We start from the raw sequence: 24254 nt of genomic DNA on the forward strand, positions 1-24254 counted from the left end.
GCATTGGATTTCTTTTAAGTCAGCAGTATCATTTTCTGTTGTCCTGTTCATGTTTCCCACTGTTAATTTCACTAAAAAAGCAACTTGCAAATGTTTTGTCTTATAGGTTTTGGTTTGAATCAGATTACATAATTAGACTGGGGTGGTGGAGGAGAAAATGCTGAGGGTCGGGGGGAGGAGGAGGAGAAAATACTGAGGGGGGGGGGGAGTGCGAGTGGTGGCGAAGGTGAGAGAGGAGGAAAAAGACTCACACTCTCACTCTCTTTCTCTGTAGCAGTCCCTGTCCATAAGCTTTAACTTCTGGCAATGTCCTGGGCTGGCAAATGGCAAGAAACATTGGTGCCATAAATTTGTGGCACATGCCCATTCCCAACAAGAGACAATGTGTCACCTCCACTGGACATTCAATGACTTTGCTATCTTTGAATTCTCCCGCTATCACCATCCTGGGATTTGCCATTGACCAGGAACTGGACTGCACAAGACCTATAAATGCTGTGGCTATAAGAGCAAGTCAGAGGCAGGGAATTTGTGCAGTGAGTAACTCCACCTCTTGACTCCGATTGTGATGGAATACTTCCCACTTGCCTGCATAAGGATGGGTGCAGCTCCAACAACACTCAAAGCAGCACTTTGTCCCATTTCCTGCACTGAGGAGCCCCGCTCACCAGAATTCCTCAGTGCAGCAAGATTGGGATGTCATTTTTTCCAATCTCTCTCTTACCTTCCAGGGTCCTTTGGTGGGGAGGGGGGGTGGGTGGGTCACCTCGCCTCATCCCACCTCACATGCACACCTGGGCCCGATCCCTGTCAGTGTAAAAATGCCAGCTTGGAACCTTGGTAGTGCCTGGGTGGCACCAGCAGTGCCAGGGTACCATCCTGTCCAAAGGGCATGCACCTGATGGGCCTCCAATCCCCTAGGAGACCCCCACAAGTGCCGTTCTATCTGGTCCCTGTTTGTGGGTCCAGTACTGAATGGCGCTTGCCCGGGGTCTGAGGCACAGGGATTAGATACCAATGTCTCTGTTCCCTCCAGAACCTGCATTTTAAAGTGAGACTAATTGTCTCGCTCTAACATACAGATTTGCCAAAAAGTGATTGCGATTCGCATCGTGACGTCTCGCGAGATCGCGTTATATCTCATGAGGCATAACCGGGTAGATCCTAGGAACGGGATCTCCCGGCATCTAGTGGCCATGTTGCACAGTGCTGACTTTCGGGCGTAATGTGGCCATTAGATCGTGCCTTTTTATTTCCGTTCCTTCAATTCTGGAACTGCTTTCTAATAGCACGGTGGGTGTACCTACACCACATGGACTGCAACGGTTCAAGAAGATGACTCCTCATTACCACATTCTCAACAGCAATTGGGGATGGGTAATAAAGCTGGCCAAGCCAGTGGCATTCAAATTTTAAAAATTAAAAAAAAAAAATGTTTTTTGTCGCTTCATCCTCTTGTCTTTTAAAACTGGTATTTAAACATTTAATGGAATTTAATATTGATGCCTACTGTCATTAATAGGGAGGATGCCATGATGGAATATCTGAAGATTGCTCAAGATCTTGAAATGTACGGTGTTAACTACTTCAACATCAAAAACAAAAAAGGCTCGGAGCTGTGGCTTGGAGTCGACGCTCTTGGATTGAACATCTATGAACATGATGATCGGTAAATGCCTCCATGTGGAATGCTGTCTGTAATATAAGCAAATGGGTGATAAAATAGAGGCAGATAAGTACATTTTTAACACCCGTGGGCCGCTGTACTGCCCTCGACGTTAAACCCTGCGGTTGCAAAACTAGCCACAAATGATTAGCTAAAAATCCGGATTCACATTTAATTAGGAGTAATGAGCATCGTCATTTCGATCCATGGACCCCCTGCAGCATCAGTGCACAGAAGTTTTTTAATTAAGAGTAATGGACGCAGTCAGTCATTCAGCCTGACTTATTAGAATAACTGATCCAGATCAGTAGAAGTAAGTAAGCTAACCATAATAAGCACCTCCAACAGGGAACATCATGGCAATGGGCAAGCAACATCCAAGCATTCTAATAATCTAAACCTTGTGTGCGTCCACATCTCAGCAAATACCACTCAAACTGTTGGAAGCTGCACTGATTATAATCATTGCAGAGCTCAATGAAAAGTGACAGAAAATTTTAGCATGTGGTAGATGTTTCTTGAGTAAATGTATACATGGAAGTGCGTTTATCTGTATTTTAAAACTTTGCATAAGACAAAACAGCTGTTGGCACAGTCATGCCTGTGGCTGGTCAGGGGTTTGTTATCTATTAACTTAGACAGGTGGCTAGCTGGTATATTGACCTATGAACTGTACACCACAACCAAGACCAATCCTGCCCTCACCTGCCATTTACCCATGGCAATTTAAGGCGGGAACCTTGCCAGCGAGTTTTGTTTCTTCCTTTCTCAGTCCCCCACATCTGCACCAAATTCCAAGGTCCCATGAATAAATTATAAAGTTCTAATTGCTGCTTTGACTGCAATTGGTTAACGCAACATAAAACCAGCAATTGAGCCTAGAATCTAATCTTAATGACTTAGAACATAGAACATAGAACAGTACAGCACAGAACAGGCCCTTCGGTCCTCGATGTTGTGCCGAGCAATGATCACCCCACTTAAACCCACGTAACTCGTATCCCAACAATCCCCCCATTAACCTTACACTACGGGCAATTTAGCATGGCCAATCCACCTAACCCGCACATCTTTGGACTGTGGGAGGAAACCGGAGCACCCGGAGGAAACCCACGCACACACGGGGAGGACGTGCAGACTCCACACAGACAGTGACCCAGCCGGGAATCGAACCTGGGACCCTGGAGCTGTGAAGCATTGATGCTAACCACCATGCTACCGTGAGGCCCACTGCTACCGTGAGGCCCACACTTATTACACTGGGGCTGTGCTTTAACCTATGTGGAAGCTGCTGAGTTTACAGTGAAGGAAGTGGGGCAGATGATGGAGGCAGGAAAATATTTTGAATGTACTGTGAGGACTGGGAAGTGTGGGTATCCTTTTTGTGGTTGTTGAACTGGAATATTTCTATTTTTAAGGTTGACACCCAAGATTGGGTTCCCATGGAGTGAAATCCGAAACATTTCGTTTAACGACAAGAAATTTATTATCAAACCGATTGATAAAAAAGCACCAGTAAGTATGTTGCATCAAAAAATAGGCCAGTTGAGCTTCACCTGCAAACTAATCCCATCACCTTCAGCTTACGGTATCGGTCTTTATCCTGGAGTCAATTGCTCTTAGTTTAGGAGTCTGGATGTAGCCCTACCAGAGCACTGTAGCTGAAATGTGACTTCAGTTGATAATGGAACCCAATACCCCTCAAGAATGAAAGAGTACTTGTTGCAGTGGCATCATGGTTGTGTTGTAATTCACTGACTGACCACAAGGAGTCTCTTTAGTATGTAAGTGAACAGGCAGCACAGTGGCACAGGGTTAGCATTGCTGCCTACAGCGCTGAGGACCCGGGTTCGAATCCCGGCCCTGGGTCACTGTCCGTGTGGAGTTTGCACATTCTCCCCGTGTCTGCGTAGGTTTCACCCCCACAACCCAAAGATGTGCAGGTTAGGTGGATTGGCCACACTGAATTACCCCTTAATTGGGAAAAGAAAATTGGGTATTCTAAATTTATAAAAAAAAATAAAAAAAATAAAAAATAGTATGTAAGTGAATGTTAGTCAGGTGACTTCACATGGACGAGGGGGCTGGAAGAGCAGTTGCTTGTGCATGTTCATACTGTTATTTATCTGTTTTGTATATATTTGACCCACAGTTAATGTTGATAAATTGTTTATAGCTTTAGCTACAAGTGCTCTTGTAATATAAATCAGGCCATCCGACAAGGATGTTTTGTTTATTTGTTCATGCGGTGTGGGTGTCGTGGGCTGGTGAGCATTTATTGCCGTTGAGGGGGCAGTTAAGAGTCAGCCACATTGCTGTGGGTCTGGACACATGGAGGCCAGACCAGGTAAGGACGGCAGATTTCCTTCTCTAAAGGACATTAGTGAACCACGTGGGTTTTTGCCACAATCGGCAATTACATTGTGTTCTAAATAGCGGTCACTGGCAACAGTTTTGGCAATGGGCAGGCTAAACTGTTCAACAGTGGGACTTCTGCCCTTCAGTGGGAGGAAGTCCTGCCTTCGGGCGTTGCAGGCCAATCTGATTGGTCAGCATCTCCCTCAATCCGAATAGTGCCAGAGCTCATTAGTGAGCACTGCAGAAAGAAGCCCAAAGAGGATCATGGCTGCCTAGGAAAGGCTAGTTTTAGAGTGCGAGGGATCTTGAAGCACAAAGAGGTGGGGGGTTGGGTTTGTCGGACAGGCAGCGCACAAGGAAAGTGGGAACGGTACTCCTTCCCTCCTGCCTTTTTTTCCTGCAGGCTTTAAAAGAATGAACCACTCCCTCCTGACTGTGCACGCCACCATATTATGGCCTGGGCATCATATTATTCGGTCAATAGGCTTGCTAAACAGCAATTATTCATTCAAAAAGTCTGTTGGCTGCCTGCCCATCTAGTGTATTATGGGGATTGAATTAAGGGTGTATAGTAAGGTGGTGAGCCAGGCTGCCATTATATTTTACGTGCTCTTCTGCTGGAAACCTGATTGGCAGGGGCATGTAAAATCCAGGCCTTCAAATGTTGAAAGGTCTACCTTTGTTCATGCAGTTTTCCTAGTTGAGAGGCTGGGGAGTAACACAGGATAAAGTGGAGGGTAGTGATATGGGTTTGTGCTCTCTGATTTATGCATGATGCAGTCTGTTTTGTAATTAATTCTACCTTCATAGGATTTCATATTCTATGCACCTCGTCTCCGCATTAACAAACGTATCCTGGCATTGTGCATGGGGAACCATGAACTGTATATGCGCAGACGTAAGCCAGATACCATTGAAGTCCAGCAGATGAAGGCTCAGGCTAGAGAAGAAAAACATCAGAAACAGCTGGAAAGGTCAGGAATGTTTTCTGATTTGAAGCAGTAGTGATTTTCAATCTGTAGGCTTTAATCGTGGAAGTTAAAAATAATGTTGGTGTATTCTATTTCATTGACTGCACGCACATTCCTCTGGAGGAGCTTCCCACTGTCTGACATTGCAATATCCACATTGGGCAATGCGACAGGACTCTTTGCAAAATTTTTTGGTGTGCTTTGGAGATTCTTGTATGTATCCCATTCTTCAAATTAAACACGCAACTAAGGTCCTGCTGTCTTTTTAACCGGATGATCCAAAATATGCCATTAAGGAACAAGGAACTTTGGCAAGCTGTATTGTGGCTATTGCTACTCCTTCAACAGAGTTATGGTTATAAAATATCTATGATTTGAAATGGCTGCTACTTCTACCTGCATAACTTGCTGCACTACCAAGATAAATTAATTCTGGAGAACTGATTGATGCATTTAAGCTGGTGAAGAAGGCACTGTATTTATATTTAAAAAAAAAAAACAAAAACAAATTTACTTCCCCCTCCCTTCCCAATTACCAAGAGCTGGGGTTTTCAAAAATCATAAGCAGGATTTTCCAGCCCTTCCCACCATTGGGATCTTCCAATCCTGCCAAAGTCAACTCCGTTGCAATGGGTTCCCCGGCAATGGGGCGGGTGAGCCATGCAAAGCCCATAGACTTTGGCAGGACCGGAAGATACCACTGGCAGCCAGTGGCTCTCGGCATCCAATGGTTTTTTTTTTGGTGGGGGGGAGGGATAGAGAAAGGGAGGAAAGAGAAGAGATATCTGCTTTTATTTGACATTCCGTTTTGATTAAAATTTAATTTTAAAAGTTGTTTTCTAAAAGTGTTTGTTGTCTCTAGAGCACAGCTAGAAAATGAGAGAAAGAAGAGAGAGCAAGCGGAGAAAGAGAGAGAGAATATAGAACGTGAAAAGGATGAATTGATGGAGAGGCTGAAGCAGATCGAAGAACAGACTCAAAAAGCCCAAAGAGGTACATTGATTGATAGAGGAGCAAATTGATCTGAATGGGCAACATGCTTCTGTTGTTGTCTTGATGTTGATTATTTAATGAGTTAGAATGAAGGAAAGACTCTGAGCCGTAAGTATTCCTTGAAGAAGCTTCTCATCCTATTGCATTCCTAGTAGAGGGACAAACCTATTCTTCAGCACTGATTTGTAATTATATAGGATATCATATTCCCTACATGGGAATGAATGGCCTTTCTGGGAAATATTATACTTTATAAACATGAAAAAGACTCAAATAATCATGATGCAACAATATTTCTCCTGTCCAATAATTTGATCTCCTGGGAGAAGTTAAATTTTGTGGAGAACAAAGTTGGTCAATATATTGAATTTGGGAGGAGGGGTAGAATTTATACTCGAGTCCCAACACCTCCCTATCTTCCATCCAGTCACATTTAACCTCCTCACTTAGTCAAATCTATTTTAATAACCTGATTAGAAGGCGCCGAGGACCTGGGTTCCATCCTGGCCCCGGGTCACTGTCCGTGTGGAGTTTGCACATTCTCCCCATGTCTGTGTGAGTCTCAGCTGCCCCCCCCCCCCCCCCCCAACCCAAAGATGTGCAGGGTAGGTCGATTGGCCACGCTAAATTGCCCTTAATTGAGTTGGGGGGGGGGATGGGGAGAGGAGAGAAAAAGAATTGGATACTCTAAATTTATTTATTTTTAAAAACAAATTGTGATCTATACTGCTCTTTAATATTCTTTCTTGTGGCCTCCCAGAGCTTCACTGGAAGGTTACTCCATGGTGTTGCTGACAGAGCGACTGTGTCATGGACCTTCTGGAAAAAGAGAGCCCTGGGCATGTACTCTGCTATTCCACTTGCCTCCAGCTTTCATTGTACATGAGTCCAGGAGCACATTTGCATGGGGCTTTTCTGGAAACTCAGCAACTCCGTAATGGAGCCTTATTGAATAGGTTGGTCCTCTGGCACCTTAGTTAACTGGTCAGCCAAGGCAATTGCAGACATGCTGTTGCCCTTCCTATGATTAGAGGTTTAAAAACTGGCTAGGGTTTCTACTTTGCTCTGTTCAGCAGACCTGATTGGAATTTATTTCTGCTGTGAAGGGGAATCTTCTTTGACTTCAGCATCCCTGCCTGAAACAGAGTGGGCAAATAATCACAAGAAAGGGCCCCATTGGGGGAGGTGGGTTAGAGACCACACAGTCAAATATTTTAAATTTTGTTTTTCAAACTAGTGAAGTGGAACTGTCCAGCTGTAGGCAATAACATTGTTTTCTTTCATGTGTGGGGGGGGGGGGGGGGGTTTGTTTTGTGTGGCTGCAATACTTTCTATTTTTAATAATTTTTGAAAGCTGGCCATGTGGCTTTTTAAAAAGAGAACTATTCTGCCTTTTAAAAGAAATACACTGCAGTGTCCCAGGCTGAGGGCTGGATTGTTTATGAATTTGTGGATCATCGGTGTAATGCAATAAAGGCTGAATGGTCAATCGCTGACAAGGCTGCCATTGTTTGAAAAGGTGGGGCTGATTTAGGGCGGTATGATATAAATGGGCAAGAAATAAACAGTGGGGCAGGAAAGGTGGAAAATGCAGCAGAGCCAGAGCAGGGTGATTTTTAAATAGCGCATTGGCAATGAATGTTAGATTTTATTTTTGATTGAGCAGTTGCACCTCGATAAGCAGAAAGTAGTGAAAGGCCAAGTGGTTGCCACAGGGGCTAGAAGGCTGATTTTTGGTAAGCTGAGTCATGAGGGGAGGGGGGGGGGGGGGGGGGGGGGGGGGGGGGGGGAAGATGGGGCAATTTAAAAAAAAAAAGTCAGCAACAATATGTAATCTTGCCCTCTTAACTCCCGAGTAAGGGAAGCTAATAGAAGGCAAGGGTGCTACCTAATGGTCATTGGTGGCCTGTGACTATAGACATGGATGGGGTAAGCACTTACTTTAAAAAAAAATAAAAAATATTTTTATTCTCCTCCTTTTTCACATTTTCTCCCAAATTTACACCCACCAACCATAAACAACAATCAGTAACAAATATGTCAATCCCCATATCAATAACAACGATCCCATCCTCTCACCAAACCCCAAACATTAGCCCGCATGTTAACAGAAATGATAAAAAGGAATTGGGGATCACCCATAGTCGCCATTAATACACACGGTCCCCCTTCCCCCACCTTCCCCAACTAATGTTCGATGTTATCCAGTTCCTGAAAGTGCATAAAGAATAATGCCCATCAATTGTAGAACCCCTCCATCCTTCCCCCTCAGTTCAAACTTAACCTTCTTAAGAGTCAAGAATTCCAACAGGTACCCCCGCCACGCCAGGGCACAGGGTAGAGAGGTTGCTCTCCAACCTATCAGGATCTGCATTTGGGCGATCAACGAGGCGAAGGCTACAACATCTGCCTCCGCACCCGTTTCCAACCCTGGCTGGTCCGACACCCCAAATATGGCCTCTCTGGTCCGAGGTCCAGTTTTGCGTGCATCACTTTAGAAATTGCCCTAAAAACCTCCTTCCAGTAATCCTCTAGCTTTGGATAGGACCAAAACATATGAATGTGATTAGACCCCACCCCCCCGGCAACGTTCACACATCTTCTACTCCTTCAAAGAATTGGCTCATCCTCGCTATGTATACCACCTTCAGCTGTATCAGCCCCAACCTCGCGCCTGGAGGCATTCACTCTCCGGAGCACCTCACACCAGAACCCCTCCTCCATATCCTCGCCCAACTCTTCCTCCCACTTTGCTTTGATCGTTCCAGTGTATCTCCTCTTCCAAAATATCCCTGTAAACCGCTGGCACTATCCCCTTGTCCAGTCCCCCTGTCGTCAGCACCTCCTCCAGCAATGTGGAGGCCAGCTCCACCAGGCACCTTTGTGGAAAATCTCGAACCTGCATTTATCTAAACATATCCCCCTGCTCCAGCCCATACTTTGCTCTCAGCTCCTTCAATTCTGCAAACCGACCCCCAAGAAACACATCTTTCAATGTCTTAATCCCCTTCTCCTCCCATTTCTGAAAATTTCCATCCCACCTCCCTGGCTCAAATCTGTGGTTTCCCCCAAATGGGCATTTCCCTTGACCCTGCCCCCAATCCGAAGTGTTGGCAAAACTGCCTCCAAATTCTCAATGAAGCTATTATTACCGGACTCCTGAGTATTTCCGCAGGGCTATTGGGAGCGGCGCTGTTGCTAGTGCTTTCAATCCCGACCCCCTGCACAAACGCGCCTCTATTCTGACCCACTGGGAATCAACCCCTCTGATCCAGCTCTGCACCTTCTCCACATTCGCCGCCCAGTAGTAATACATCAGGTTCAGGAGACCCAAACCCCTTGCCTGCCTTCCCCTCTGCAGCAGCAGGGGTAAGCATTTACAACGTCTTGGCAGAAAATCAGCTTTTGTGGGCAGAATGCTTGATGAGCACGAGAATTATTATACTGGGAAAATTGTAACATGCTGCTTCCATGTTATCTTCCAGAACTGGAAGAACAAACTCGCAAAGCACTGGAGCTGGATCAAGAGAGGAAAACAGCCCAGGAGGAGGCTGAACGACTGGAACAAGAGCGTAGGTCTGCAGAGGAAACCAAGGCTGCCTTATTTGAGCAGTCCAAAAATCAGATTAAAAATCAGGAGGAACTGGTAAATAGTTTCACTGCTACTATCAAAGGGAACTTCGATTTCTTTATAAATATGCTTAGTAAGGAATTTCAGTCCAATAGCTCAAGGTTCTAGACTCTCGATTTCTGCCAACATGCACAGTTCTGGCTCTTTTTTGTTTTGCTTATTATCATCCCACAGTCTAAGGAATGTGTGGGCGGAGCGGAGGGGGTCCCAAGTTGAAGGCTTGTAGTTTTATCCTCCGGTGTCCTGCATGGTCACTCAACTGACCAACCACATGATGGGAGGTCTGGTCCCTTGCCTAATATCAGTGTGCATGTCAGCCTCTCGTTGAAGGCACTGCTCTGCCCTGGGTGTGGGAAGTGGCAGGACTCTGATACCTGTAACATCCCCAGTCTCAAACTTCTTTCTCCTGCCTTTTGAATCTGGAAAATTTCCCCAATAATTCTTCAGCAAAAAATGAAAATCTGTATTGGAAATAAAATTGCATACAACAATACAGGATTGAAACTACTTTTGGATATTTGGAATTCCAGATGGAATTAATTTTTGAGTTCTGATAAAGGATTCCATCCCCATGTCTATTCCTCCTTTTCCCCCTGCCCCCCCGTTAGCTTTTAATGATGGTGCTGCCATCCAGTACTGATGAATACTGAGAGACAATGCCCCATTAAAGTGCTTTGTGTTCCAAAGGCTCAACATTAATTTTTCTATCCAGAGCTGGTTTGGAACTTGCTGGATGGAATTGTATCTATTGAGGTGGCAGTACCACACAGTTGAGGCATTATCATTTTACGGCTGGTATGTTAACAGCAGTGTGATGCTTTACTAGACAAAGCAGGCAGCATTATAAGCAAGTTGATTCATTTTTATGTTTGACATTTCTATTCTGCTGTGTAGTGCATACAGCTTGGGCAGCACGGTGGCACAGTGGTTAGCACAGTTGCTTCACAGCTCCTGGGTCCCAGGTTTGATTCCTGACTTGGGTCACTGTCTGTGCAGAGTCGGCATGTTCTCCCCGTGTCTGCGTGGGTTTCCTCCGGGTGCTCCGGTTTCCTCCCACAGTCCAAAGGCGTGCAGGTTAGGTGGATTGGCCATGATAAATTGCCCTTGGTGTCCAAAAAGCTTAGGTGGGGTTACGGATATAGGGTGGAGGAGTGGGGTGCTCTTTCCTAAGGGCCAGTGCAGACCCGATGGGCCAAATGGCCTCCTGCACTGTAGATTCTATGATTGCTAAAACATGCTGCCATGACTCTGCTTTTGGGCTGGGATTTTCGGGTCCCATCCATGGTGGGAATTGGGGGGAGATCTGTGTCCAGCCACAGGTCCATGGACGTTGGATGAGATTTTCCCAGTCCTTGGCAAATCCAGGCCTTTGTCTTTACTGTTAACTGAGTCTAACCCCTACAAAAAAAAATCTGTTGTACTGTGAATTTTGTTTGCATTTATATGTTAATTGTGCGATCAAACATTTTGCTGTGACTTTATTTCCAAAACAAGGTGAAAAATGCTATGCAATGGAACATGCCATTTCAGGTACTCCATGCTGTAAACATCTATCTATTAAACGTTGCAAAAATAGGTGTAGCAGTTAAATGCTGAGTAATGTGCGTTTGATTTTACCCTGATGTGTACCTCAGCCACCAGCACCAAAGGAGCATCTTCTGTGATCAATGTGACTTTGTTTTTTCCAGTTTCATCATGAGACTTCTGTGCTAAATATTGATCCTGATCATTACAAAAATGAAATTGTGGCTTGGAGCAAGATGGTGCTGGGATTTTCCAGTGCACTTTTCCCAAAACCAGCACAAAAAAATCACAGTGCAATTCAAGCTTCTGTGAACCTTCGCACTATAAAAATAATCATGCTTGCAATTTGCATGCCCCATATTAAATTAAACACCACTGGAGTCAAACTAATTGTACCTATTTGTGAGTCTTTATAGGCATGCCAGATCTTTTGGGCAGAAGGACTTTTTAAAGTGTTTTTTCCCAATGAAGCGACAATTTAACGTGGCCAATCCACCTACCCTGCACATCTTTGGGTTGTGGGGGTGAGACCCGCATAGACGCAGGGAGAATGTGTAAATTCCACACGGACAGTGATGCGGGGCCGGGATCAAACCCGGATCCTCGGCGCCATGAGGTAGCAGTGCTAACTACTGCGCCGTTTTTAAAGCTTTTTAATAAACTTTGCTCTATGTAGGGTGCTCTTTCAGAGGGTCGGTGCAGAGTGATGGGCCAAATGGTCTCCTGCACTGTAGGGATTCTATAATAACTAGAAGATGATCGTGTATAGCTGCTTATTTTTAGTCATTTGTAATTTTAAAATCTATAATTTAGAGTCCTGTTTGGACTGGACATTTTTGGTGGTAAATCCTTTTCAGCTGTATAATCAAATTGCTCTAGGTTACTATTCTTTTAAGTATATCAAAAGCAAACTAGAAGAAAAATTACATTGCCAAATGCTGAATGTGCTAGCTCAGCAGATTTTGTTCAGTGGTATGCAAATGAGTGAGCAAGCAGGAACTCTGGCCAAAAAACCTTTCTCCAAACAAGTGGTTTAAGGGTTCTGATTGCAGATTGAGCCCTAAGCATTAACTCGACCCCGGATGTTTAAATTTTCTTCTAGTTTCCAAAACACTAATTTTGATGTAACATTAGGGCTCCTTTTTAAAAATAAAAATAAAAAAATCTTAAGACTGAAGCAAATTTGGTTTATGAAGTTTACTCCTTCCATTTTGATGGGCAATTATCTTTTTCTTCGTAGTCTGCTGAACTTGAACATCTCACTTCCAAAATAAATCTATTAGAGGAAACCAAGAAGAAGAAGGAAGAGGAGGCCACTGAGTGGCAGCAGAAGGTAAGGCTATATGATGGAGGGATCAGAATACCCGGATGCTTGTACATTTTTCCTGATTCCTCTCTGTTGCTGAGTTACCGTTCCATGTGAACAAACAGAGCATGCTCAAACATAGTTCTTGGGTGCAGGTGCTGATTGACCATGGAAAGTATCGCAGAGCTACCAAATCTCATCTTGTTGCACTACATTTCTATCCCTGTTCAGCTCTGTGAAGAGTCATGTGGATTTGAAACGTTAACTCTGCTTCTCTCTCCACAGCTGCTGCCAGAACTGCTGAGTTTATCCAGCACTGTTTTTATCTCCTTGTTGCGATGCCTACACATAGGTTCTTTCCAGCAGGAACCATTTGAGTTTTTTTATTTCCCCCCCTCCCCCTACCTCTTTATCATCTTTTGAGTTATCATTAAACAGTTAGTGGAATGTGATATTAATATAGGGGTTTCCCATTTTAAATGTTGGCTTGAGCAGTTTTAATATTAAATGTCAGTCCAATTATGTGCCAATTGTGACTTCAATATAGGTTTGGTTTGTGAGCTATTAAAGATTTTAAATGAGAGAGAATACTTTAAAAAAAAAAAAAAAAAAATTTTTATTGGAATTTTTGAAAAATATATATCAACATAACAAAATAATAACCACCCCCGGCACCCGTAACAACGCATATAACAACCCCCACCCCACCCCAATAAACAACAAAATAAATTAAACACTATCCCCCTAAACCCCCCCCCCCCCCGGGTTGCTGCTGCTGCTGACCTAGTACCTTTATCGTTGAGCCAGAAAGTTGAGGAAAGGCTGCCACCTCCTAAAGAACCCTTGTACCGACCCCCTCAGGGCGAACTTGACCCTCTCCAACCTAATGAATCCCGCCATGTCGTTAATCCAGGTCTCCACACTGAGGTCTCGCATCTTTCCACTGCAGCAAGATCCTCCGCCGGGCTACTAGGGACGCAAAGGCCAAGACATCGGCCTCTTTCGACTCCTGCACTCCCGGCTCCACCCCAACCCCAAATATCGCGAGTTTCCAGCCTGGCTTGACCCTGGATCCCTCCACCCTCGACACCGTCCCCGCCACCCCCTTCCAGAACTCCTCCAGTGCCGGGCATGCCCAGAACATATGGGCATGGTTCGCTGGATGCCCCGAACACCTGACACACCTGTCTTCGCCCCCAAAGAACCTACTCATCCTAGATCCGGACATGTGGGCCTGGTGCAGCACCTTGAACTGGATGAGACTAAGCCTCGCACATGAAGAGGAGGAGTTCACCCTCTCCAGGGCGTCCGCCCATGTCCCCTCTTCAATCTGCTCCCCCAGTTCCACCTCCCACTTAGCCTTCAGCTCCTCTACCGACGCCTCCCCCACCTCCTGCATTACCTGGTAGATGTCAGACACCTTCCCATCCCCGACCCACACCCCCAAAAGCACCCTATCCCTTACCCCCCTGCGGGGGCAGCAAAGGGAACCCCTCCACCTGTCGCCTAGAAAACGCCTTGACCTGAAGGTATCTGAACATATTCCCCGGGGGGAGCTCAAACTTCTCCTCCAGTTCACCAAGGCTCGTGAACCTCCCGTCAATAAACAGGTCTCCCAACTCCCTAATGCCCGCCCTGTGCCACCCCAGGAACTCACCATCCATGTTCCCTGGGACAAACCGGTGGTTCCCCCGCAGCGGGGCCTCCACCGAGCCCCCCCCCACCGTGTCGCCTCCACTGCCCCCAAATTTTGAGGGTGGCCGCCACCACCGGGCTCGTGGTGTACCTCGTTGGAGGGAGCGGCAACGGAGCCGTTACCAGTGCCTTCAGGCTCGTGCCTCCACAGGACGCCATCTCCATCCTTTTTCCATGCTGTCCCCTCCCCCTCCATTACCCACTTGCGTACCATCAAGACATTAGCCGCCCAATAGTAGCCAGAGAGGTTGGGCAGCGCCAGCCACCCTCTATCCCTGTCCCGCTCCAAAAAGACCCTCCTTACCCTCGGAGTCCCGTGCGCCCAAACAAATCCCAGAATGCTGCTGTTCACCCTCCTAAAAAAGGCCCTTGGAACGAAAATAGGGAGGCACTGAAACAAAAACAAAAACCTCGGGAGCACCGTCATTTTAACGGACTGTACTCTACCCGCCAACGACGACAGCAGCATGTCCCACCTTTTAAATTCCTACTTCATCTGCTCCACCAACCTAGTAAAATTGAGCTTGTGCAGAGTCCCCCAGTTCCTAGCCACCTGAACCCCCAGGTACCTAAAACTCCTCACTGCCCTCTTTAGCGGGAGCCTACCAATCCCCTCCTCCTGATCTCCCGAGTGTACGACAAACAGCTCACTCTTGCCCAGGTTCAATTTATATCCCGAGAAACTCCCGAACTCAGCAAGAATCTCCATCACCTCCGGCATTCCCCCCACCGGGTCTGCTACATACAACAGCAAGTCGTCCGCATACAGTGACACTCGGTGCTCCTCCCCACCTCGCACCAAACCTCTCCACCTCCTCGACTCCCTGAGAGCCATGGCAAGAGGCTCTATTGCCAGCGCAAAAAGCAAGGGGGACGGGGGCACCCCTGCCTCGTCCCACGGTGGAGCCTGAAGTACTCGGACCTCCTCCCATTTGCCGCTACACTCGCCATCGGGGCCTCGTACAGCAACCTCCCCCATTTAATGAACCTCACCCCAAACCCAAACCTCTCCAACACCTCCCACAAGTACCCGCACTCAACCCTGTCAAAGGCCTTCTCCGCATCCAATGCCACCACAATCTCCGCCTCTCCTTCTGCTGCCGGCATCATTATCACATTTAGCAGCCGTCGCACGTTAGTGTTCAGCTGCCTCCCCTTCACAAAACCCGTCTGATCTTCATGTATCACCCCCGGCACACAGTCCTCTATTCTAGTGGCCAAGATCTTCGCCAGCAACTTGGCGTCTACATACAGCAGTGAAATCTGCCTGTATGAACCGCACTGCAAGGGGTCCTTATCACGCTTCAGGATCAGGGAGATTAGTGCCCGAGACATCGTCGGGGGCAGAACACCCCCCCCCCCCCCCCCCCCCCCCAATGCCTCGTTGAAGGTCCTGACCAACAGGGGGCCCAGCAGGTCCGCATATATCTTATAAAATTTAACCGGGAACCCATTCGGTCCCGGCGCCTTCCCCAACTGCATGTGGCCAATCCCACTGACCAGCTCCTCCAACTCGATCGGCGCCCCCAGTCCCTCCACCTGCTCCTCCTGCACCCTTGGAAATCGGAGCCTGTCCAAAAAACTCTCCATTCCCCCTCCCACCGCCGGCGGCTCCGACCGGTACAGTTCCCTATAGAAGTCCCTAAAGACCTCATTGACCTCTGCCCCCTGCCGCACCACATTCCCATCTCTATCCTGCACTCCACCAATCTCTCTAGCCGCGTCCCACTTACGCAGCTGGTGCGCCAGCATCCTGCTCACCTTTTCTCCATACTCGTAGACCATTCCCTGCGCCTTCCTCCACTGTGTCTCCGCCTTTCTGGTGGTCACTAAATCAAACTTGGCCTGCAAGCTACGCCGTTTCCCCAGCAATCCCTCCTCCGGGGCCTCCGCCTACCTCCTATCCACACTCAACTCCACCAGTCTCTCCCTCTCCCTCCTCTCCCTATGGGCTCGGATGGAGATCAGCTCCCCCCAATCACTGCCTTCAGAGCCTCCCACACCATCCCCACCTGGACCTCCCCAGTATCATTGACCTCGAGGTACCTCTCAATACATCCCCGAACCCTCCTACACACCTCCTCATCAGCCAACAACCCCACGTCCAGACGCCAAAGCGGGCGCTGGTCCCGCACCTCCCCCATCTCCAGATCCACCCAATGCGGAGCATGGTCCGAAATCTCGATAGCCGAATATTCGGCCTCCTCCACCCTTGGGACCAGTCCCCTGCTCAAAACAAAGAAATCAATGCGGGAATAAACCCTGTGCACATGGGAGAAAAAAAAGAGTACTCCCGAGCCCTCGGCCTCACAAACCTCCAGGGATCCACTCCTCCCATCTGGTCCATAAACCCCCTCAACACCTTGGCCGCAGCTGGCCTCCTGCCTGTCCTTGAACTAGAACGATCCAGTAGGGGATCCAGCACCGTATTGAAGTCGTGTCTCCCCCCCCCCCCCCCCCCCCCCCCCCCCCAAATGATCAAGCCCCCCCACCTCCAGTCCAGGAATGCGGCCCAACATACGCCTCTTGAAACCAGCATCATCCCAATTTGGGGCGTACACATTAACCAACACTGCCCTCTCCCCCTGCAGCTTACCGCTCACCATCACATATCTGCCGCCACTATCAGCCACAACCTCGAACGCCACCCTCTTCCCCACCATGATCGCCACCCGCCGGTTCTTCGAGTCTAGCCCTGAGTGGAAAACCTGCCCCACCCACCCTTTCCTCAGACGGACCTGGTCCGCCACCTTCAGGTGGGTCTATGAGAGAGAATACTTGAAGACAATAATTTGTTCTTCCCTTATAAGGATATGACTGTGATTCTATTTCTGGATTGTTTGGCTTTCCTGCCTTGTCCTTGCAAGTGGTACATGATTTCCTTTTTTGTGAAAAATAGTATGTTCCTGCCTCTCCTGCAGGAACTGCACTAGAACTGCAGTGTGGGTATAGCCTTGCAATAGAGCAGCAGGGACGTAACAGCCAAGACTCCCAATTCCAATCCCAATACAATGCTCCCTGCTGGAGAAATGTTTTGAGTGAATTTGGAGGCCTCCATAGTCACATTGCCTCTTGAATTGCTGCGTGATTGAGAGGGGTCCTGAACACAAACTAGAAGGTAATTTAGCTGCAATCTAGATTTGGCGATTACAAAGTTAATACTACAAAAGTCAATGGTAAATGGGCTGTTTTCACTAGAATAGTTTGTTAACAACCTCCCATAGACTGTTGATGTTTAGAAAGAAATTTAAACTTCCAATTAATCGGGTCTTAACTATGCACGGTAGCACTGTGGTTAGCACTGTTGCTTCACAGCTCCAGGGTCCCACATTCGATTCCTGGCTTGGGTCACTGTCTGTGCGGAGTCTGCACGTTCTCCCGTGTCTGCATGGGTTTCCTCCAGGTGCTCCAGTTTCCTCCCACAAGTCCCGAAAGACATGCTGTTGGGTAATTTGAACGTTCTGAATTCTCCCTCCGTGTACCCGAACAGTGGCAACTAGGGGCTTTGTGCAGTAACGTTTTTTTAATAAACTTAGAGTACCCAATTATTTTTTCCAATTAAGGGGCCAATCCACCTACCCTGCACATCTTTGGGTTGTGGGGCTGAAAACCACGCAGACACGGGGAGAATGTGCAAACTCCACACGGAGAGTGACCCAGGGCCTTGAACCCGGGTCCTCGGCGTCGTAGGCAGCAATGCTAACCACTGTGCCACCGTGCTGCCCCTTTTTTCACAGTAACTTCACTGCAGTAAGCCTACTTGTGACAATAAAGATTGTTATTATATTATTATATCAAATTATTAAAATAATCACACTTTTTGTAGGCAACTTGATCTTCACCCATTGCAAATTATGGTCTTTTTGGCAAGCAGACCATAGTTGTTCCCAATGGCATCCTGTTTTGCCGAGGAGTAACTTCAAGTGACCACCTTCCTCAAGCCTGGTAACCTGATCTGAAAATAACAAATGGCTTGACCCACCTCCCCACGACAGCATGAAACACATTAATTTGCATCCAGGTAGCAATGCACTAATTTTCATCCCAACTCCCTTCAATGTTGGAAGTAAATGGACAGTGTACTGCGCAGCTGCTTACAGCCAGATACCTATAACTGCACGTGGGGCTTTCCATCTAGGCTGTACTCCTTATAAACCCAGAGACTGCGAGGGGCTTTAGGAGACTAGGCTGCACTCTTGGTTAACTCGGACTGCTGCTACGGTCTCGCAAGTGCCTTTTGCCACCTCCTCGGTAAAATCAAATCCCTCTTTTGCTCTCTTAACAATCAAACCATCCAGGCTTGCTTTCAGAACAGGATGACCCTTCGTTTACTCTAAATTTAAAGCTAGAATCCCCAAATATTATCTTTTAAAACCATGAAATTGAAACAAAGTGATCCATCGAATCCCTACAGTGCAGAAGGGAGGCCATTTGGTCCATGAGTCTGCACTGCCTCTGTCCACTCCCCTATCCCTGTAACCCCATCAACCTGCACATCTTTTGGAAAACTGGGCCTTGCAAACTGTTCATTGCATATCATAGTCAAAAAAAAAAAATTCATTGTTAGATTAGTTGCTTTGTTTCAGTCTTCACACTGAAACTGGATATTGACAGTGTAGGAACTGCCCCTCCTTGAGGGGCAATGGTTCAGTTGAGGCAGCGAGCATGCAATGCAATTTTACTGTAGGGTGAAATGAATTGGCTATGTGGGATGCGAGGTGAGAACGAAAAGGATTCAACAGATGGTGGGCTCTTCAATAGCCCCACCACATTCTACCCATTTGCTGCCATGCTGATTGATGCCAGAGGATGGTGCAATTAAACATCAGCTCTTCCATTTGTCCCAGTGAGTTTTCAGAAAATTCTTATTAATACCAACTCATTTAACATTAGTGTCAATTTTCTTCAGTGGGTGTTTATTGGCTGCATCATGGTGCTGACTCAACTGCTTCAGTTGTTGTTTCTGGCTTATGTCTTTTTGGCTTGAATCTCATGGGAGGCTGTCACAAGTTTACTTGGATTATGAATCAACTAATTTTCTCTCGTTGGGCAGGACAGGTGGTCTTTTTAAGGTATATTTTTTACAATACAGCTGTGAGTACTTGAGAAATCTTTTCACCAAGGAGTGACGAATGTGTCGAATTCACTACCACAAAGTGGTTGAGGTGAAATTGGGCTATATGGCGGTGGGGAGGGGTGGGAGGAGAGAAAGGTGTGATCAGGTATTGAACTTGATGATCAGCCATGATCATAATGAATGTCAGAGCAGGTTTGAAGGGCCAGATGCCCTTCTCCCTTTTTCTATTTTCTATTTTCAATGTGCACTGCACAAAAGTCATGATCTGACACAATCTCACTCCCATTTGCAGATCAAGTCTTGGCGCTTTTAGCTTCCACTTTGCAAGTTTGTATTATTCCAAGGCCACTCAACACCTTACACCAAACATGTCAGGTCCATGCGCCTTAAAAACTAGTTTTCGGCCAATATTTCAGTTTTCCGTTCCACTTTATTAGTGTCTCTTGCTTTCGGGCAACCTAATCAAGCAAATTAACTTGCCTGCCACCACAAAAAAAACGCGTTTTGTCATTGCTTTGATCAGAAACTGTACAGAACAAAATTGTAATGTTTGTGACTATGGCTTTATTATTGGTATGATGAAAGCTCATTGAGTAGGATGTAGTAGTAATTGCAATTATGCACTGTTGTGCAGGCTGCCGTAGCACAAAAAGATCTGGAAAAGACCAAAGAGGAACTTAAATTAGCCACAACAGCTCCACCCATCCAAGTGACCATCCTGCAAGCAGAGAATGAACATGCCGACGAGCATGATGAGAATAGTGCAGAGGCTAGTGCTGAACTCATTTCAGAGGGAACCGTTCAAGATCGCAGTGAGGAAGAGAGGTTGACTGAGGCAGAGAAAAACCAACGTGTACAGAAGCAGCTACAGGTATGTACATTTACCAATCTGACGTACAGTTGGGATTCAAGTTTAACAGCTCAAATTATTGTTATTAGCACTACCCTCTTATGAACACCAGAACAGCAGAAGGCTATTCTATCATGGGCTGTTCTTACCTGGCCTGTTCTGACATTTTCATTGCACTTCCCAATGAAGTATTTGCCTTTTTTAAGCACTTGATTTTGCATCTTTAGTTTTCCTATTTTTGTACAATATTTGCGTACACACCACTTTGGTTTGAAAATTTTCTTTATTTTCGATCAATTTATGGTTGTCCTTTTTGTTCTAGAGAGCCCTACTACAAGGAAAAGCAATATGCCATCTGTCCTTTCCATTCTATTATTTTAAGTCCCTCCAATTAGAATCTTGCCTTTTAACGAACATGGCCCAATTTACCCAATCACTATCGTTGTTCCTTCAGTGAATCATTGCTGAATTCTCCCAAGTCAATGTATTTATAAGGTAGGGTGGCCAAAATTGGGCACTACATAAATTCCGACGTGTATATGCTTGTAATGAAGCTAGCATAGCATATCAGTAGCTTTTATTTTTACCTCTTTGACCAAACTGCAGATTTCTATTTGCCCTGATCCCTATCCTCATCTTTATTCGATTATATGATCCTCTCTATGACTGGAACAGTGTCTTGGATCGATCCAAGCCCTGAATTGGACACATGTAGGTGAAAATGTTACAAGGAGTTTCCTCCAAAGTCTGTGTTTTTGAGCTTAAAGCTCCATTGTCATGAAGGCAGCTTGAAATCAAGTATGAGTGAATTAGATGCAAAGTGGATTGTTTGGATTCTTGCTTAACTGGTGTTGAATTCTGGTCAGGAAAATGTCATGATTGAGCACACCCAAATGGGGAGGAGCATCTAAGATTTGGGCCAGTGCTACTGCCCAATTTAATATTTGGGATATATTTTATTTTTCTGTATAAATTTTATCTTGAATATTTGAATTTGTTTATTGTTGTAATCAGCGACTCTGAGCTGTGTAGATGGGTAAAGTCTCCCTCGCCACAAGACTGATCCAGGGAGGTCAATGGTCAGAAGTATCCGAGAGTGGCTCCGTTAATTTTGCACTGGGGGTCAGCTAGAAATTCTATCTGGGCAACTTGCCTACAACAATCTTTTCTGATGACTGAAATGGTACTTTATCCATAGGCATTGACTTCTGAGCTGGCCCAGGCACGCGATGAGACCAAGAAAACACGGAATGACCTGCTACATGCAGAGAACATGAAAGCAGGACGAGACAAATACAAAACCCTGAGACAGATTCGACAGGGCAACACCAAGCAGCGGATTGACGAATTTGAATCCATGTAAATCCCCATTTCCTGTGACCTGCGTAAGCCACTACATGGGAATGAATTTGGTTTAAATTAGGAGTTGCCGAGAAACCCTTTTTTTTTTATTAATATATAGCTTGTGCAGATCAGCAACAGAGATGTATTAAATTGTTGTTTCAGAGTGTAGCAGAAATGTAGTCTTTGGTTATGAAGTTCAGAAAGATTGCCATTTTTCTCCATGACGCAACTAGAATCTTCTCGAAGCCTTTTCCTTTATGCACACTCTTTCTGAGTAATTTAGTATTTTGGCTAATCTTTGATATGAGAATCTTCCTAAACTTTGGGATTTAAAATCCAAACTTTGGGTGGGGGGTGGGGAAGGGGTTGGAAAGAGAGAGATTTACTCGCAGTTGCTAGATAATGGTCCACACCACAAGAAGTGTGGCTCCTGGAATGGTCATACTTAACTGTTGTGTTTGCCGTCTCACTTTAGCCTGTGGGTTGGTTTTCACAGTCGGGAGAATCTGGCTGCTGCTCACTATTCCTGAGTCAGTGATTATTGCCAAGTGACCATCAGAACACCAAATGACTTTTGATTAGTTGAGTTATGCCATTACAAAGATTATTGAACCATTATCTGTCTGAGGAGAAGCCTCTATTCTTGTGAAACTAATTCTTATTGAATATTGTAGAAGATTGGGCAGTAGTCTGGGTGATCCCTGGATTCCTTTGAGGTAATTTATGTTCCACTTTAAAAGATTTTATATGCACACTTCACTTAGTTGGCTGAAATTAGTGAGGCTATGCCTCTAATTTTTCAAGCTGCATATATAGAATTCAGCTATGACTGGAGTACATTGCACTAAAATGTTAAATTCATAAGAAATTGCTAAGCTTGTAGGGGGTTTTCTCCTTTTTGAGTATCCACTGCACCTGCAAGGTTTTTAGGTTGTCACTGGGTAGTAGCATTTCATGTGAATAGTTTTAAGTTTGGAAAAATGTTCAAATTTGTAATATACCTTAGTGCCACAAAATTAGTAAGGAAGAATTTTATGTCAAGATTTCAAATTTGATTTACTTTAACTAAAATCCTCTTTCCAGCTGTACATTAAGGCCGGAAGCACTTGAGATATTGCTAATGCAGCCTGTTTTTGAGCTTCCTATTCCTAACTGAACCTCTCTTGCCAAGGGCTACCATTTAATGCTAAGTCGTATTCTTTTTTTATATAGAAATGAAAGTGCCAAAAAAAATCTATCTCAGTGTTACAATGTCTGTCTATTTTATTTGCAACCAAGATCACTCTTTGTGCAGTTGGTTGCTTTTTTTCTAAATAGTATTATGTACTTGATGTAGTTACTTTGAACTTTAACTATGCAAAGTAGGAAGAGCAAAATTATTTTTTGTAACCAGATTATTGGTTGCAGACTATCATGTAACCATGCATTATGTATTTTGCAGGGTAATTGATTATAAGAACTGTGCAGTATTATATTAAGGAGACAGAATTGTTCAAGTGTTGATCTTTTTATGGTGTCTATTGCAATGACCTGTAAAACGGGCAATTTTGGTCAATAATAACGGGGATCTTCAGCTCTTTTGAGAAATGCTGCTTGATCTCCTTCTCAGTGGTTTGAATATTTTCTAAATACATTTAAATGGAAAGTTGGCCAGTGTAAATTTTTTCTGCACTAGTGAAATCTACTCCCTATTTAACAATTAACAAATGGGATCTCGGTAACAAACTACTTGCTGTTTTTGGGGTTTGTATTCAATTTGTGGTCTTTCGGCTCCAATAAATTTTCATATTTCTGCATTAGTATTGGTTGCTTTTTTTCACCCTTTTTAATATATTTTTAAATTTTTGTCTTAGGAAAGTGGTTTTCGTGTGTATGTGGGTGGGGCGTTGTTACAAATATGAACTGGGAGATCCTTCAACTTTCAAATCCGTGTTGGCTAGATATCCTAAAGGAAACCGTGTATTGATGCAAAATAGGCTTTTTTTTGTGTACAGTGACCAGAAATGTATAGGTCAACAAAATAAACTTTATCTCCTTTCAGACTCCAGTCTGAAAACCCATTTGCTTGTGTGTAGTAGTAGTAAGAAGTATCTTTTTATTCAAAGCTGGCAGAGTGACGAATGTTATTTGGGAAGATTTCTTCACTGCTGAGTGCAAAAGCGATGCAGGAAATGTCCTAAGACGGGAAAATCACATGAAAGCCTGCTCTCTTCCCAGCTGCTCTATTCATCCCAGATTCTGTCCACCTTTTAACCAGGGACGCCATGTTTTCTGGGTTTGCATGTAAATGGACCCTGTGTACATTAGATTAAGAAAGTATGCAAGTTCAAACTTTTTTTTATTTTTGCAAAGCTTGGAAATAAGTTTCTCTTAATTATTTGGATTCCATGAGGAGCATACTGCACGGATTTTTAGTTTGCTCAGATATTTAACTTTCTTCCTCTTCTCTCCACCCCCCAATCCCCACCAAGCTTGAACTGGGGCCTGTTGGCAGCAAATACAGCATCCCATTGAACCCCTTAACCTCCTATCATAGGATGATGAAGAGGAGCACAAGGAGGCACTATTTGGAGATCTAGCCCACCAAATATTTGTCACAGCGGATGTGTAGATAGTACATACGGGGTCACCTGACCTGGGAGGGGTTTGTTGAGGGTCGTATAGCAGATGTTAGAGAGTTGGTTAACACAACAGATCAAATTGCGTTGTCCTTGCAATTAAATATTTAGCTTTGAGTGTTGCTCTTTCAGCCTGAGATGTGACATTGACGGTGAGGATCAATTTTGAGATATAGGTCTACACGTCGCACCATTTTCCAGAGCTGATATGTCTCCAGTCC

General features: G+C 45.3%; 1 protein-coding gene across 1 annotated transcript in view; it reads left to right on the forward strand.

The window, feature by feature from the left end:
• Positions 1–23214, forward strand: part of msna (moesin a) — a 104095-nt gene extending 80881 nt beyond the window's left edge. The window contains exons 6-13 of the mRNA XM_038774582.1: positions 1523–1669; positions 3085–3181; positions 4835–4998; positions 5858–5988; positions 9474–9634; positions 12384–12476; positions 19856–20092; positions 21270–23214. Coding sequence (XP_038630510.1) covers positions 1523–1669; positions 3085–3181; positions 4835–4998; positions 5858–5988; positions 9474–9634; positions 12384–12476; positions 19856–20092; positions 21270–21434 — 1195 coding nt within the window. The 3' untranslated portion in view covers positions 21435–23214. The remainder of the gene's footprint in view (positions 1–1522; positions 1670–3084; positions 3182–4834; positions 4999–5857; positions 5989–9473; positions 9635–12383; positions 12477–19855; positions 20093–21269) is intronic.
• Positions 23215–24254: the final 1040 nt, after the last annotated feature.

This window comes from Scyliorhinus canicula, chromosome 17, assembly GCF_902713615.1.
Source record: "Scyliorhinus canicula chromosome 17, sScyCan1.1, whole genome shotgun sequence".
NCBI classification, from domain to species: Eukaryota; Metazoa; Chordata; class Chondrichthyes; order Carcharhiniformes; family Scyliorhinidae; genus Scyliorhinus; species Scyliorhinus canicula.